The following is a 14,999-nucleotide window of genomic DNA, read 5'->3' on the forward strand; positions in this document are numbered from 1 at the left end:
GCAAGTCCTGTTATCAGTTTCAGGCTTCCAGCATGCTGAGGTGAGGAAAGCATCTGTATATCATAGTCTGAGTTATTTTCCTACACTACTGATGAACTCCATAGTGTGATGAATATGAATAATAATCTTGTGGATCCCTTGTTTCAAAAGCACATATCCAGACCTGTGCCGACTTTGCTAATTTACAACTTAGCTATGTTTTGGGAGGAAGTTCTGTAGGCGGATGAGTTCTTTGTTACCAACTCACTTTGTCTGGAGAAAAACATCGTCCCCACCGTCAAACATAGAGGTGGAAACGTTATGCTTTGGGGTAATTTACCTCTTTAATGTACAGGAGAACCTTCCATGAGTCGATAGACCAGAAGATCTTTCCCTGAGCCAGAACACTGAGGATGGGCCAGGAATGGGTCTTCCAGTGGTAAAATGACCCGAAATATAACAACAATTGATTTGAATCTCATTAAGGCCATGTCTGAACCCCCTAAGTCCATCAGAACCTCTGATAAGGGAGGTGACGTTTTGAGTTTCCAAGCAGTAACCAAACAGAGAGGAGTGGGACAGAAAGCAACATTTATGTGACGTCTGATGCAGGGGTACCCAGGTCCTCAAGAGCTGCTATCCTGCTGCCTCCACATGCATCCTTCCTCCAGCAGGCCTGAATGAAATGGTTGAATTCCCTCATCAGCTGCCATTCATTTGATGCGGGTGTGTTGGAAGATGGAGGCATGTAGTAGCAGGAGCAGCGAGGTCTGGTCTGTGGGCCCAGGTGGAGTGCCTTCAGACTGAGGGGACGGTTTCAGGCAGCAGGAGCGGATCCTGGTGCAACAACAGCTCAAGGCTTTTTCAACATAAATAAAAACTCAGAGAAGCACACACAGCTTTGCTTGGCATCCTCTAATTCAAATCGACGGTACAGCAGCTACATCTGATACTTTCAGTGAACAACCAGGACAATACAGTATATACAGACTCCTTAAAGTGGAGAAAGTGCTATCTCCTTCCATAAATCCATCTGTATCTGACATTTCACAGCGCACCGACCAGGCTAACAGTCCTCCGACCAATTAGAACTCAGCTGATGCTAAGTAAGACGGTTCCTAAGGGAGAAATAAGGTTTTACATTACAGGTTAGTGTCTCTACAACAGATGACGACCATCTGCCTTTTAAATACAGCTTATTCAGAACACTACTTCATTTAATGCACACACAATAACAGATCTATGAAACATTCATATAAAAAGCAAAAGGAGGACATTCTGAATGAGTCCCAGAGCGGCAGCAGCTTCCCGTTCATCAGCAGAACGTCTGGAATCAAACCAAATGTTCCTCATAACTGTCCAGTTCTTCCTGAACCTTTCAGGCTCAAAGAGGCGCTGATGGGAACCGACTCCTGTTCCAGCACAGATCTGACCCTCCAGAGGAGCCTTTCCTGTGCGCCGCCTCCAAGTGCCCTGCTCAAAGGCACGTCGAACAAGACAAAGCAGGAGAAACTGCAGAGCGGAACGCCGGAAAACAGAACTGACCTTAAATTTGTGACGTTATGGATGAAGAAGCTACAGCGAAGTAGAACAGTTAAAAGCAGCAGAGATATGGATTTAATGGCTTATTCTGATATGTACAATAACTTAGAACTAATTTACAGACAGCAGACAGGGAGCAGGATGGCGATGGTGTCTGTAAAGCTGCAAACAGAAAACTTAGCTTATGTGCTTTTAGTCCAACCAGAGGGCAGACTCACACCTTCTGCAGGAAACAGGCAAAATGCATAAATAATTTAAGAAGCATTTAAAGGATGAAGTTCTGCAGGATGTCAGTGGAAGCCTCGTGTCTGAGGAGGAGAGAGGTGGCCTGACCGCGGAGGTTCTGGTTCTGTGCTCAGAGAACGTCCCTTCACCGCCTGGCTGGGCTTGGCTGTGGACCTAAAGCGGCTTGCTGTAGGAGAAACGCACGTGCAGCCCGTTCACCGGGTGCACGATGGGGACCGTTTGCATTTTGGGGAACTTCTCCGTGGCCAGGGTCCATCTGCACGTCCCCATCAGCTCCACGGCCAGAGTCTTGAGGATGATCTGCGCCAGCTCCTTGCCCACGCAGCTGCGCACGCCGCCGCCAAAAGGCACGTAGCTGAAGCGGGACTGCCGGCTCTCGTCCCGCTCCGGCCCAAAGCGCTCCGGATCAAACTGCTCCGGGCTCTGGAACACCGCCGCCGTCTCATGAGTGTCCCGGATGCTGTACATCACGCTCCAGCCTTTAGGGATCTGGTAGCCCTGCGTCAGAAAGCAGAACGAGCCGTCACAACCAAACATCTTCCTTCTGTCGCTCAACCAGGGGTTTGGAACACACAGCGTTTAAAAAGCTCCGCTCTTAGATGAGAAAATCACTGAAATGATACAGTCTCTGCCGGCAGCCATCGTGGGTTAATAAAATCAGGTCTGCAGAGCCGATCGTCAGGACTGGTGCAGCTCTAAGGTCAGGAGAAGGTCAGCCAACATCTCTGCAGACCAACACATCCTGGACACGCACTGCTTAGACTTTTACTTTAAAGTGGCGCTATAGAGACACTTTCATTTCATTTGACAGGTAGACGACACCAGCCTCCAACCAACAGTAACTGTGACCAACCCAGAGGTTGAGAGCAGCTGACCGATCTATAGGATTCTAATTAGTGGAGAATCCGGTCTGTCTACTGCAGGGAAACGTCAAGATTATTTTATGAGAATTTATTTGAGCAGCTAAATAAGATGATTTGCCAATGGAATAAGATTTTAGCACTTAAAATAAGAACAATTCATCTCCATCATCTTATTTCAGGTGCAGGATGTCTATTTATCTTATTTTAAGGATCAAAATACTCAGATAATCTTAATTAGCAGCTCAAATTAAGGAAAGATAGACTAATTTCACGAAAATGTTACTTACTTTTAGTTCCCTTTTTACAGTGCATGTCCACAGCTCTCTATCCATCTCTATCAGGAGGAAAGAGTAGCTGGACTACACTGCCCTGTTTCTAACATCAGGCCAAAATAAACTTTTATATTGAATTAACTTACTAGGTTTATTGTTGCTAGCGCGTACTCCAGGCTGCCTTATTATAAGTCCACTAACACGCTGCTACCGCTGAAAATGAGGTTTCATTGTGTCATTCATGGGTTTAATTATAGCTCTATGCTTAAGAACAGAACGGATCTTTATCATCCACTCAGACCAGAACCGCTCCTGGAGATGTGAGCTGTCTTTGTGACGCTGCGGGTCAGACCGCCGCGTTCAGCAGCACAGCTACTCCTCAGCCTCGGGGCTTTACAGCTTCAGAAATGACAATTGTCCTTCCAGCAATAGGGCCAGAAAATTGGGGCCACGCTGGGGTCGGGGAGGACGCCTATAAGGGCCGAGGAGTTTTTACGCCACGCTAATCCTACATGAAAAACTCTCAGCGGGTGGAAGAACAAAAGGCAAGGTTCAGGTCGCTGCAAAGATTTCTATAAGGGCTCGTTTCAGGAAGAAATAAGGAACATTTATTGACTGACAGCCTCATGTTCCTCTCACCTGGATACGGCCACAGTGCAACCAGACTAAAGTAGAACTAAACATGAGGATTATTTTACCGTCTTCTATTAACACTATTTCCTATCTAATTACAAATTTAGGTTACAGCAGAGTTTAGGTGCCCAAAATGTTCAGGGGCTCAGAGGTGAGAGGTCAGACATTCATTTTATTTCTGCCTTTCTACTCAGAGCAGGTTTGCTTTGTGGAAAAATAAAAAGTAGGAGCCGTAAACACACATTACCTTCTCTCTAAACATTATATGAGTTACCAGGAAGGACGTGGGAACCTCTGAGGACTTTTCTTCATATGTTCTAGTCTCTTTAACTAGAACTAACTGCAGTGTTCTGCAGGAAAAACACAATGCAGGACGAGAACAAAGTCGGAGCAAAGCTTCATGTTTTCATGGACCTGGAGGCGGAGAAGGCCTCTCATTGGTGCAAAAGCTGCTGTTTTATATGAGGACATAAAGTAGCAAATAGTCAGAAATCATACCTAGAATACATATTTAAATATAGTCCAATATTTCCCATGATTTGATGTTTCTGTTCCACACAGCCAGTGATCTCCATCAACAGATCCTGGAGGTTTCCTAAGAAACTTCTGGACTTTTGCTGCTGTCAAACCTGTCAAACCTTCAAATATGTGGCCACTCCAGAACCAGCAGCCCAGATACGTTTATATTTCCTCACTGAAATGTGTGAAAGCCCACAGGTAACACAGTTTGATGCATAGAACGGATGATTTAAGCTAAACTAAGATTATTAGTGGTACTCGTCGTACAGCAGGTGATCAACGGGTCGATGCTGATTTCAGGGCAAATCAGAAGTTTTGGTACTGAATGCTTCCTGGAAGGACCCTTTGGACCAAACCCTTGGTATGATTGCTGATTGGTTTATGACGAGCAGCTAACTGCAGACAGAGGGATTGTTTTTGGGACTTACGTCTAGTTCGAAGGTCTGCAGGGCCGTGCGGTATCCCCCAGAGACCGGCGGCAGGCAGCGCAGCACCTCCTTCACCACGCAGTCGATGTAGCGCAGCTGGCTCAGCTTTTCCAGGCTCAGGTAGGGCACATGGGAGCCAGGCTGAGGAGGACCGCCGTCTGGCCCACTCCTGGTGCTCAGCAAGCAGCTGGTTTCCGTCTCTGCAGCCTCCTGCTGCGTTTCCACAGCTACGCCAGGCGGGCCGGGGCTCGGCTCCTCCTGCCAGCCGAGACCTTCAGCCTGCAGCTCGGCTCTGGCCTTCTCCACCACCGCCGGGTGGCGGAGGAGCTGCAGGACCAGCGACGTGGAGGCGCTGGCTGTGGTGGAGTGGGCCGCGAAGATCAGCTCCACTGCTGTTTCCTGGAACATGAAGGGTTAAATGTACAGCGTTAGTCACTTTATAAAAGACTTCAGTGTTTCCTGGTGGAGCCGCTGCTCTGGATGCTTCAGATGTTCCTCTGCTTCAGCAGAAGCCTGTGCTGAAGCAGAGAAACATCTGAACCCTGCAGGGCAGTGTCCCTCTCCTCTGAGACTGTCCACCTTGCTCTCCTATTCCGCCCGGCTAAAGCTGTAAACGTGCTGCTGTCTGAGCTAAAGCCAGCCCAGATGTCTCCTCGGTAAAGCAGAGGAACAGCTCATTGGTTCCTCACGTGTTCCTCTGTGGCCTGGCTGAAGCAGTGTTCTGGTACCTTGAGCTCCTGCATGCTGAGCTCCTGGCCTTGCTCCTTGGCGCCCGCCAGCATGAGGTCAAAGGCGTCCTGATAGTCGTCGTCCACCTGCTGCCGCGCCATCTTCTCCTCGATGATCTTCTCCATGTTGGCATGGAGGATCTCTCTGGCCTTTATGCCCTGCAGAGAGAAGTCGGTGAGAACCTGACTCCACGTGTGTGAACTCTGCACCGGGCTGCGGTCTGGTACCTTGCGCAGGCCGCTGAACGGCGCGTCGAAGGGCAGCGAGAACAGGTTGTTCATGAGCTGCTCGAAGATCCTGGCCAGGTAGACGATGCGCTCCTCCTCCATCCGCAGGCCCAGCAGCACCCGCACCGCGATGCGGAACGTCAGCGACTTGGCGGCGCCGTAGACGTCGATGGACCCCGGCTCAGAGCACCACTTGCCGATTTCGGCCTTGATGACGTCCTGCACCCGGGGCAGGTAGGACTCCAGCGCCCCCCGGCTGAACACCTTGGCCAGGATCTTAAAACAGACAGAGAGGAGCTCAGAGTCAGGTGGATGAGGAGCAGCTGTGGCTGCAGACACAGGACCACATGCATCACCTTTCTCTTCCTCCGGTGGAGGTCTCCCACCGAGTTGACCAGGGTGTTGGGGCCCAGGATTATGCGGGTGCTCTGGGGCCACTGGGTGCACACCAGGTTGTGCTCCCCCAGCAGGATCTTGCGGATGTTTTCCGCTCCGGTCACCCGGACCAGCGGCTTCCCCAGGAGGTGGGTCTTAAACACGTTGCCGTGACGTTTCCGCCGTGAGATGTGGAAGTTGGAGCCCTGCGGGGGGGAAGGGGGGGGGGGGAGGCATGTGAAGATTTAGCAAAACTCGCTGAAATATTTAGAAAAGATATATATTTCTTTATCTTTCTGGTTTTGTCAAATTCTGAAGAATTTTGTAGAATTTATCAAAAATGTCTATGATCTAGAAACATTCCCTCTGAGGTTCAGATCAGACTTGTTGCAGAATATTTTCCATAATTGTCACCATTTTATAACTATATTGTTATTTTTGAGCGAAAACTGCTTTAATTTGCCTCATCTAACAACTTCCTTACATCAACATGTAAGATTAGTTATTCAGCATGGAAATAATATTCAATTTCAATTCAACTGAATTTTATTCATATAGCACCAGTTCATGAAACATGTCATCTTGAGGCACTTTACAAAGTCAAAATCAATCATATTATACAGATTGGTCAAAAATGTCCTATATAAGGAAACCAGTTGATTGCATAAAAGTCCCGACAAGCAGCATTCACTCCTGGAGAAGTATGGAGCCACAGGGACAGTCGTCTGCATTGTACATGGCTTTGCAGCAATCCCTCATACTGAGCAAGCATGAAGCGACAGTGGGAAGAAAAACCTCCAGCAGAACCAGGCTCAGAGATATTGTTTATTAGCAGGCCACTGGTACCAGTTACCCTTTGAGTTAGCCTTGTTCTGTAAAGTTTGACGAGCAAACAGAGAGCGGGTCGTGGATCAGATTTATCCACAGGATGTAGACCTGAGGACTGAGGTGGGCGTGGAACACAGTAGATTGTGTCTGGGTTGGTCTCTAACATCAGATCATTGTCCTGCTGAAAGACCCAAAGATTGTCCTTCCTCTGGCAGAAGCAACCAGATTATTATTTTTTACATGCCCTGGTGCTTCAGGGTTCTTGCTGCACTCTAACATCTTCCCAGGGTCTTTGGAAGAGAGACAGGCCCACAGCATCACAGACCCTCCACCATGCCTGAGAGCCTCCAGTGTTTCAACCCAACGGTCACGCAGTCTCATCTGACCCAAGAACACAGCTGAGTTTATCAAGATCCACATGTTTAGAGATTTTAGGAGATAAAATAGTTTTTTTTCTTTCTAACCAGCAGGCTGACATGTAGATGTGTTCTAATGGTTGGAGATGCCGCTGTTTGCTGCCCTGAGCTCTACAGATTTATATTTTACCTGCCTTACATCTCCTCACATGTGCTCGCCTCAGCCCAGATGTTTAATTAATGCTCTGACGCAGAGCTGGGAAGGTTTGGATCGCTTTTTTCTAGGACTATTTTCCTGACTTTTGGAGATGCATCTCCCTCACTTACATGACATGTTTGCTTGGCTTTCCCTTTCTGAAGACAGGCTGAGATTAGGTGGACTGGTGGACATCACATTTGTACTCCAGGATGTCGCAGACCAGTATTTAGACGTTATCAGAAACTCACATCTGGGATTAAAAGCGTTGAATAGTTTTATAATTACTTTGAGCAGTCAATTATTTGGTTAAAGTTTCCCTATATGTTTAAAATTCCTTTAGTTTATTGATGTCACATTCATGTTAAATCTGTATATATTCAGATTTTTATATCAGCGTGAGTCCTCCGGATCAGCCAGTTATTCTGTATTAATGTGTCGGAGCGCAGACAAACTGTTTAAAATGTCAAAAGAGAAAAGAAGCATGTCTGCGCTGCTCGGAAAGAGGGCGGAGGCTTTTTACGCACAGCGTGCCGGGCGCTTTGCTGGAGAGACGCAAAGAATTCATAAATCACTGAAAATATGAGAGCGACGAGCAACACCAGTGGTTTAGTTTCATTTTCTGCGCTGGATGGATGAAGGAAAACATGGAGAGAGAAAAAGGAGGAACATCTGAGCTGAAAGTGTCTGGTCTCTGCCTCCCAGAGGAGTCAAGTCCGCACATGTTGCTTCAACCGCAGAACAGAGCCTGGACCCGAAACTGCAGGAATAACCGGAAGCTTTAATACTTAAACGCAACTTCCTGGTCCCCTGTGCTGGCAGTAAAGCCTCAGCTGAGACCAGGGAGGAAAGTAAAAGTGTTGTCTGACCTGGAAGAGCCAGTGGAAGGTCTCTCCGACCAGCGGCCAGCCCATGGAGCCCCTCGGCAGCGGCAGGCTGCTGTCCTTGTCCCGGGTCAGGCTCCAGCGGAGACTCCACAGCTGCCGGGTCAGCACCAGCAGCAGCAGCGCGGACAGCACCGACGTGAGCGCGGCGGCCAGAGCCGACAGCACCCCGAACTGGGCCAGGGGGAACATCTGTCAGCAGCTCGCTTCCCAGCATCCACCTGCAACGGCGCGCTAACAGACCGAGTCCGGCGGCGGAGCTTGGAGCGACTCTTGGCCGGATTTATTTCCTCAGGAATTAGACTAGACCTGCAATAAAGAAGAGTTTGTTCAGTTTATTGCGAATTTTATCCCCCCCCAAAAAAGTGCTACTAAAACTAAAAAAGGGAGAAAAAGTTCCTATAAACCTTGTCTGAACTCTGCTGCGTCAGAGTCCTAATTAGATCAAATGTTTCCTTATTCAGGCCGAGATCTGACCGGGAACTGGGTCACTCTGGGTTTTATTAGAACAGAATCATTTGATTAAAGCCAAGGCAGTTTTTTCCTCCTCCGTGTTTTATTAGAGAGGAGTCCTGCTCCTCCGGGGAGACAGACTGATCCCACCTGCGTGATGCGCCTCCGCAGTGGGGGGAACTCCCTGCAACATCAGGAGCTGTCAGCTATTCCAAACACTTTTACAGGTCTGCCTGCGCCGGCTTGTCTATAACGCTGCGCGCCTTTATGGGTACAGTTTGGGGGCTCAGCCACCCCCACCCCCCGGGCGCACCGGGCTTTATAGAGGAGCGGTAGTAAATCTGCTTTAAAAGCTGCACCACAAGGTGTTTGGGTCGAATCAGATCAAAATGGTTTTAATGTAAGAAAAGAAAAGAAAAAAAGAAAAGAAAAGAAAAAAGTTCCCATTAGTTCCTAAATTACTCCACATGGACAAAAGCTTAGTTCTGGTTCCGCTCAGGTTCCGATCCAAAGCGCTTACCTCCAACGCGCGTCTCCTCTGCAGACTGAAGAATGCGCTCCGTTTTCCTGCTCCTGCTCCAACTTGGAGAGCGTTCCTGCAGGGAAGCGGGCTGCGGCACCGATTTATAGGAGCAGGCAGCTCGGAGTGGTCCACCTTCAGCTGCTGACGTTGGTAGGAATGCCAAACAGGCTGTTCATTCACAGCGGAGCGCAGAGCGAAGGAGGGAAATGGGAAAAGTCCGCAGCACAGAGCGCGTGTGTGTGCGTCAGGCTGAGCGAGCCGTCCCAGGTAGCCAATCAGCGCAGAGCCGCTGCCAGCCTGGCGCAGAGTTCAGGCTGCTGCTGCGCGTCCACGCATCGCTGCAGGCTGCGGCTTTAGCGCTTAACGCAACATGTGTTCAGCGGCAAATAACTGCTCCTCTCTTCCTTTTAAGTTTTATCTTTTATTATTTTAACCAATCCGCGGTTTTTAATCAGTTTTTTGGAGAAGTATTTTTCTATCCAAAGTGATGCGTAAAAATCATTTTAGACCATTTTACGTGATATTATTATTATTATTATTATTATTATTATTATTATTATTATTATTATTATTATTATTATTATTATTATTATTATTATTATTGTTGTTGTTGTTGTTGTTGTTGAAGTCGGAAGAGTTCGGTCCTGATTCGGTGGAGTCGGTCCAAATGCTCAGATCTGCCGGTATTTCCCATGAGCTGCAGATTTTTTCTCGGGTTAAAAAACAAAATAAAAACAAAGGACGTTGTTAACATAATAATTTTAGAGCAAATATGAGATTTCATGCACGTCGTTTGTGTTTCTAATCGGTTAAATTATTGCAACCTGCAGCGCTGCAACATAAAACGCGTTTAAATTATTCCTGAGAGAGAAAAAAAAAACTAAATTTGTAAAGTTGTTAAAATCTGATTTTTGTTGCATATTTTGAAATGAAAATAACGCGGGGACTTTTTTCTGTGCGCCCTGCATGAAGCCAGTGATAAAGGTGGAATATTATTTTCCCGATCTGCAGACTGGCTGACGGACTGCGGGGAATCCCCGCAAAGGCAAACAGCTCCGGTTTCATCCAGATGAAGCTTCACATCAGCTTTTAAGATGAAACTAAATATCTCTCCAGGTGGAGCCATATTTCCCCTGCACTTATCTCATCACATGTCATTATTATTATTATTATTATTATTTAATTACTGGTTAATTTTTTTGGTTTCTTTTTTGGAGGTCCGCATCGATCTGGGCCGAATCGGGTTCAGCTTTTTAAATTTCATTTTTATGAAAAACAAGTAAATAAAGAGTTTTTATTGGATACTCGTTTGTTTTTATTTTAGCCAAATCCAACACACAGTTTTTTTTCAATTAGCTTCTATTTTTGTTTAACCTGATTTATTGATTAAGCCAACATGAATTAAACATTCGTTTCATTTGATTTTCTGGTATCTTATTTTATCCACAAAACTAACATATACATAAGCAGAATATAAAGTTTGTGTATATTTTTGACTATTCTTTGTTCTCTTTTATTTATTTTTTTAGTAAAATTATATATATATTACATTTTGACTTTTTAATTTCACTTTTAGCTATTTATTCATGCTAAATAATGTTTAAGAAATAAACAGATTTGTTCGTATTTCTGTGATTTGAAATCTCCTCCTGTCCAGGAAAACAAATAATTATTTCTTACAAACTCTGAAATAAACGCGCGTTTCTACCGGAGCTTCTGACGCAGCGGGATAATATTAGTAATCATCATCTTCAGCCTTAAAACTGATTTTTCAGATTTGTTTTATGAATTTTTCTGTGAAATCTTTGACCCAGATGCTTGAATAAAACCTGCAGATTTCACATCCTGGAAAGGATTTATGAAACGGAAAAAATCTCATTTGTTATATTTTCAGTAAAGACAAAATATCTTTATGTGGGTCGATGAAACACGAGAGTCTTAATTTAGACTTTAAATGTTTTAATTAAAAGTGAAAAGTATGCTTTGGCCTCCCCTTCTTCTTTTACCACTGCACCCCCCCCCCCCCCCCCCCCACACACACACACACCTCCTCCTCCTCCTCCTCTTCCTCCTCCTCCTCCTCCTCCTCCTCCTCCTCCTCCTCCTCCTCAGTGGTCAGAGCCAGTTCAGCCTGCATCCGTCGCTGGGATCATTAACAGCAGCAGGGAGTTTTTTTTTTAGGGGAATCTACTCAGACTTTGAGGAATCAGGTGTTCCAGGCTCTGGTTCTGCTCATGGATCAGTTGTTCTGCACAAACCAAGCATAGAAACTAATAAAATGAGAATTCGCTACAAAAATCCAAGCATCTTGTGCTAAAGGAAACTCTATAATCCATTTCTGGAGCGTTTCAGACATTTCCTTTTAGTCTGTGACTCAAACAATATAATCCCTTAAAACAGTTTCTGACTGACGTCAGGTTCCAGTCACACACTTTCTCCCAATAATCTGTCTCTCTGTTCACACCTTCGTCTTCTGGTGGATTTTCATCCAGTTTTCAGGCTGTATTGCAGGAAAGCTCAGGAACAAAGTAGACGTCGGTTCTACGCTCACATGGGTCTCTGCCCACAAACATTCAGACGAACGCTTCACAGTCATAGACCTGCTGGGGGGCTGTGTACGTTAAAACCAACCAACATGCTGCTGTCAGTGAACATGAACAGTGAGGATGTTTTAGGTTTCCATGTTGCTCCTGGACCAGCTGACAGAGAGCTGCTGCTCAGAGAGACGTGTTGGAGTGGATCCTGGTCTGGAGGAGCAGATCTCCTGATCCTCGTGATCGGTGAGGTCTGATCTGGACCAAAGTGCCGACAGGAACTCAGGAGCAGAATGGTGAGTAAAAAGGTTTAAAGATGAAGAAAAACAACTATGGTGACAGGCGCCAGAAGAACAGGATGTGAAAGGCACAGGATCAGGTCACATGGAGCTCCACCTCTGATCTCTAAGGTAAGAAGAACTTTGTTCATCTGCTGGATCCAGGATCTGGTTCTTCTGGGAATGATCCAGAGCTTCAGCTCCGGTCCTTCCTTCACCACAACGGACCTGAGCGATGTCCTCATTCATGCAGGCGAACCCCTGTTCCTGTTAGGAGACGGGTGAGGATGACAGATCTCTCTCTAGTTAGGAGAGCTAGCCTCAGAAAAAAAAAAACATTATGTTAAAATCTATTGAATTTATTTAAAAAAAAAAACATAAAATCTGGACAAAATATCGTCACAGTTTGATTACGCAGTCACAAAAGTCCGATTCAGACTGAGAAACCAGATGTTGTATCAAGTCTTCACTTTGCAGCAACCTCTCCTCCAGAGCAAGCACAAGGGGACTGTGGAGAGGAAACACTTCTTATTACAACAGAACAAGAACCAGAAAAAAAAAGTGAGTTCTGGATCTGACAGGAAACCAATAAACTGAGGGGAATCTTTTTCAGACATATTTTGTGTTACAGAGTCTCTTTTTGAACAGTGAGAGCGGAGTTTTATAAACCAAACATGATAAAAAAAACATCCAGATGTTTTCTTCTTACTCCAAAAACCGGCAGATTTTCAACTAACACCCTGAGTGATTCCAGGCAGCGTCAGAACCAGGATCGTTGTTACTTTCCTTCCAAATTTCACTCCTTTCCCAAATGTCAGATGTTTGAGACGCTGGGATCCAAAGTGCTCAGTTGAAGGGACCAATCAGGAGAAGGAGACAAACACACCTGCTCAGATGCATTTCCTGTGTCGGTCCCGTCACACCACACCGCTCCGCTCTGTGGGGTTTCTGCTCGGACACTTGAACTAATCCCAGTCCTGAGCTTTTAAAAGTTCATGTAACTCAGACATCCAGCCTGCGGCGCCTCGGGCAGATCAGAGCTCCTGTTTCAACCTCAGACCTGCAGGAGTTAAAGCCCATCGCACTGAGACGCCTTCAAAATAAAACGACAGATTGAAGGATGCAAAGAGCTGGCGGAGACGCTGAAGCGCTGACGAGCGTCTGTCAGTGCTGGAGTGTTTATGTGCTGCTCTGTGTGCAGGCCTGAAGGCTGATGGCCTGATAAATTAAGCCTGAGTTAAGCCACATCATGATGCTCTTATCCACCTGAGCTCAGAGCAGCAGCTCACCTCTGAAAGCTTTCACTCAGGCTCTCAGGTAAAAGCAAAGGTCGTCTGCGTAGAACGTCATTCAGCTGTCAGTGAGGATGGTGACGGATAGAAAACACTCCAGGAGACAAACTCTGAAAGCTTTTTAAGTTTAAACTGAGTGATAGGGGAGGGAAACTTCCTGAAATAACATGAAACATGTACAACATGAAATATCATCCAGCAGCACCTGCAACCTAAATGTGAAGCAACAGATATCTGAAGCTTTCAAAGTAAAATCTTACAATGTCACCAGATCAAAGTTTTATCAAATACTTCTTACTCTTAAATCAAAGGTTTCAGCTGGAAGGTTCAGGTAACTCACCTGGTCTGAACACAAAGAGGCTCTGCTTGTGTTCAGGTTGGAGGTGTTACAGGTGAAGCCATGATGTCCTCACCTGAAGCAGCCCAGAGGATCTAAGGTCCTGCTGATCGGGTCATGTCTTTAGAGGATGGTAAACCGAGCCAGAGCTGATGCTCTGTGTGACGGTTTAACCCAGAGGTCCCCTACTCCGGTCCTCCAGGGACGTTGTCCTGCAACGTGTCTCTGGTCCAACACACCAGAGTCAAATGGACGAATTAGCTCCTCAGTGTGCAGTCAAGTTCTCCAGAGTCCTGCTGATGGCCGCATTTATTGGCTCAGGTGTGAAGAAGCAGAGACACATAAAAGTTGCAGGACCTCGAGGACTGGAGTTGAAGCTCCCTGGTTTAACCTGTTGAATGTAGGTTTCAACTCATTTGAGGTTTTAGTGTAATAGTCGATGTCATCAGAATATAATTTAAAATTCTTCTTCTAACGTATAAAGCCCTTAATAATCAAGCTCCATCATATATCAGAGCTCTGATTACCCCGTATGTTCCTAACAGAGCACTTTGCTCTCAGACCGCAGGTCTGCTGGTGGTTCCTAGAGTCTCTAAAAGTAGAATGGGAGGCAGATCCTTTAGCTATCAGGCTCCTCTCCTGTGGAACCAACTCCCAGTTTTGGTCCGTGAGGCAGACACCCCGTCTACTTTTAAGACTAATCTTAAAACTTTCCTTTTTGACAAAGCTTATAGTTAGAGTGGCTCATGTTACCCTGAGCTACCTCTATAGTTGTGCTGTGATAGGCCTAGGCTGCTGGAGGACATCAGGGTCTAATTTTCTCACTCTACTGATTTCTACTGTTCTTCAGTTTTGCATTGTATTACATTGAAATGACTGTCGTCATTTCAGCTTTTAACTTTTTGCTCTCTCTCTTTTTCTTCATAGTAGGTACACCTGGTCTGGCGTTCTGTTAACTGTGACATCATCCAGAGAAGACAGATCACCCGCTACTACCATCTAATGTAGAACAGATTACTAGATCAATGTGTGCTTCTGTGCTTTTTTGTTTCTCTTGTTGTGTCTCTGTTCTGTCTTCTGTAACCCCAGTCGGTCGAGGCAGATGACCGTTCATACTGAGCCCGGTTCTGCCGGAGGTTTTTCCTTCCCGTTAATGGGGAGTTTTTCTTCCCACTGTCGCTTCATGCTTGCTCAGTATGAGGGATTGCAGCAAAGCCATGTACAATGCAGATGACTCTTCCTGTGGCTCTACGGTTCCCCAGGAGTGAATGCTGCTTGTCGGGACTTTGATGCAATCAACTGGTTTCCTTATATAGGACATTTTTGACCAATCTGTATAATCTGACCCAATCTGTATAATATGAATGACTTTGACTTTGTAAAGTGCATTGAGATGACATGTTTCATGAATTGGCGCTATATAAATAAAATTGAATTGAATCAGAGTCTGTGGGCAGCGCCCCCTGTGGGTTCCTCTGAAGGTTAGAGGGTGGTAAATATTGTGA

General features: G+C 46.0%; 1 protein-coding gene across 1 annotated transcript; it reads right to left on the reverse strand.

Annotated features, from left to right (window-relative positions):
- Positions 1 to 875: 875 nt before the first annotated feature.
- LOC105921212 (cytochrome P450 26C1) lies at positions 876 to 9,315 on the reverse strand. Its single transcript, XM_012856911.3, has 7 exons — positions 9,051 to 9,315; positions 8,063 to 8,386; positions 5,795 to 6,019; positions 5,439 to 5,714; positions 5,211 to 5,369; positions 4,483 to 4,881; positions 876 to 2,265 (listed from the first exon to the last, which is right to left on the reverse strand). The coding sequence occupies exons 2-7, from the start codon at positions 8,267 to 8,269 to the stop codon at positions 1,921 to 1,923; spliced, it is 1,611 nt and encodes a 536-aa protein (XP_012712365.2). The 5' UTR covers positions 8,270 to 8,386; positions 9,051 to 9,315; the 3' UTR covers positions 876 to 1,920.
- Positions 9,316 to 14,999: the final 5,684 nt, after the last annotated feature.

Source organism: Fundulus heteroclitus, chromosome 22 (assembly GCF_011125445.2).
Source record: "Fundulus heteroclitus isolate FHET01 chromosome 22, MU-UCD_Fhet_4.1, whole genome shotgun sequence".
NCBI classification, from domain to species: Eukaryota; Metazoa; Chordata; class Actinopteri; order Cyprinodontiformes; family Fundulidae; genus Fundulus; species Fundulus heteroclitus.

Bases quoted from the DNA above. Each gene is read 5' to 3' on its own strand.
- LOC105921212 (XM_012856911.3), bottom strand. From the start codon at position 8,269: ATGTTCCCCCTGGCCCAGTTCGGGGTGCTGTCGGCTCTGGCCGCCGCG. The intron at 6,020-8,062 runs GTCAGACAACAC...TCCCCCCCGCAG, and splicing joins CCTTCCACTGGCTCTTCCAG to GGCTCCAACTTCCACATCTC. The intron at 5,715-5,794 runs GTGATGCATGTG...GTCTGTTTTAAG, and splicing joins TCCACCGGAGGAAGAGAAAG to ATCCTGGCCAAGGTGTTCAG.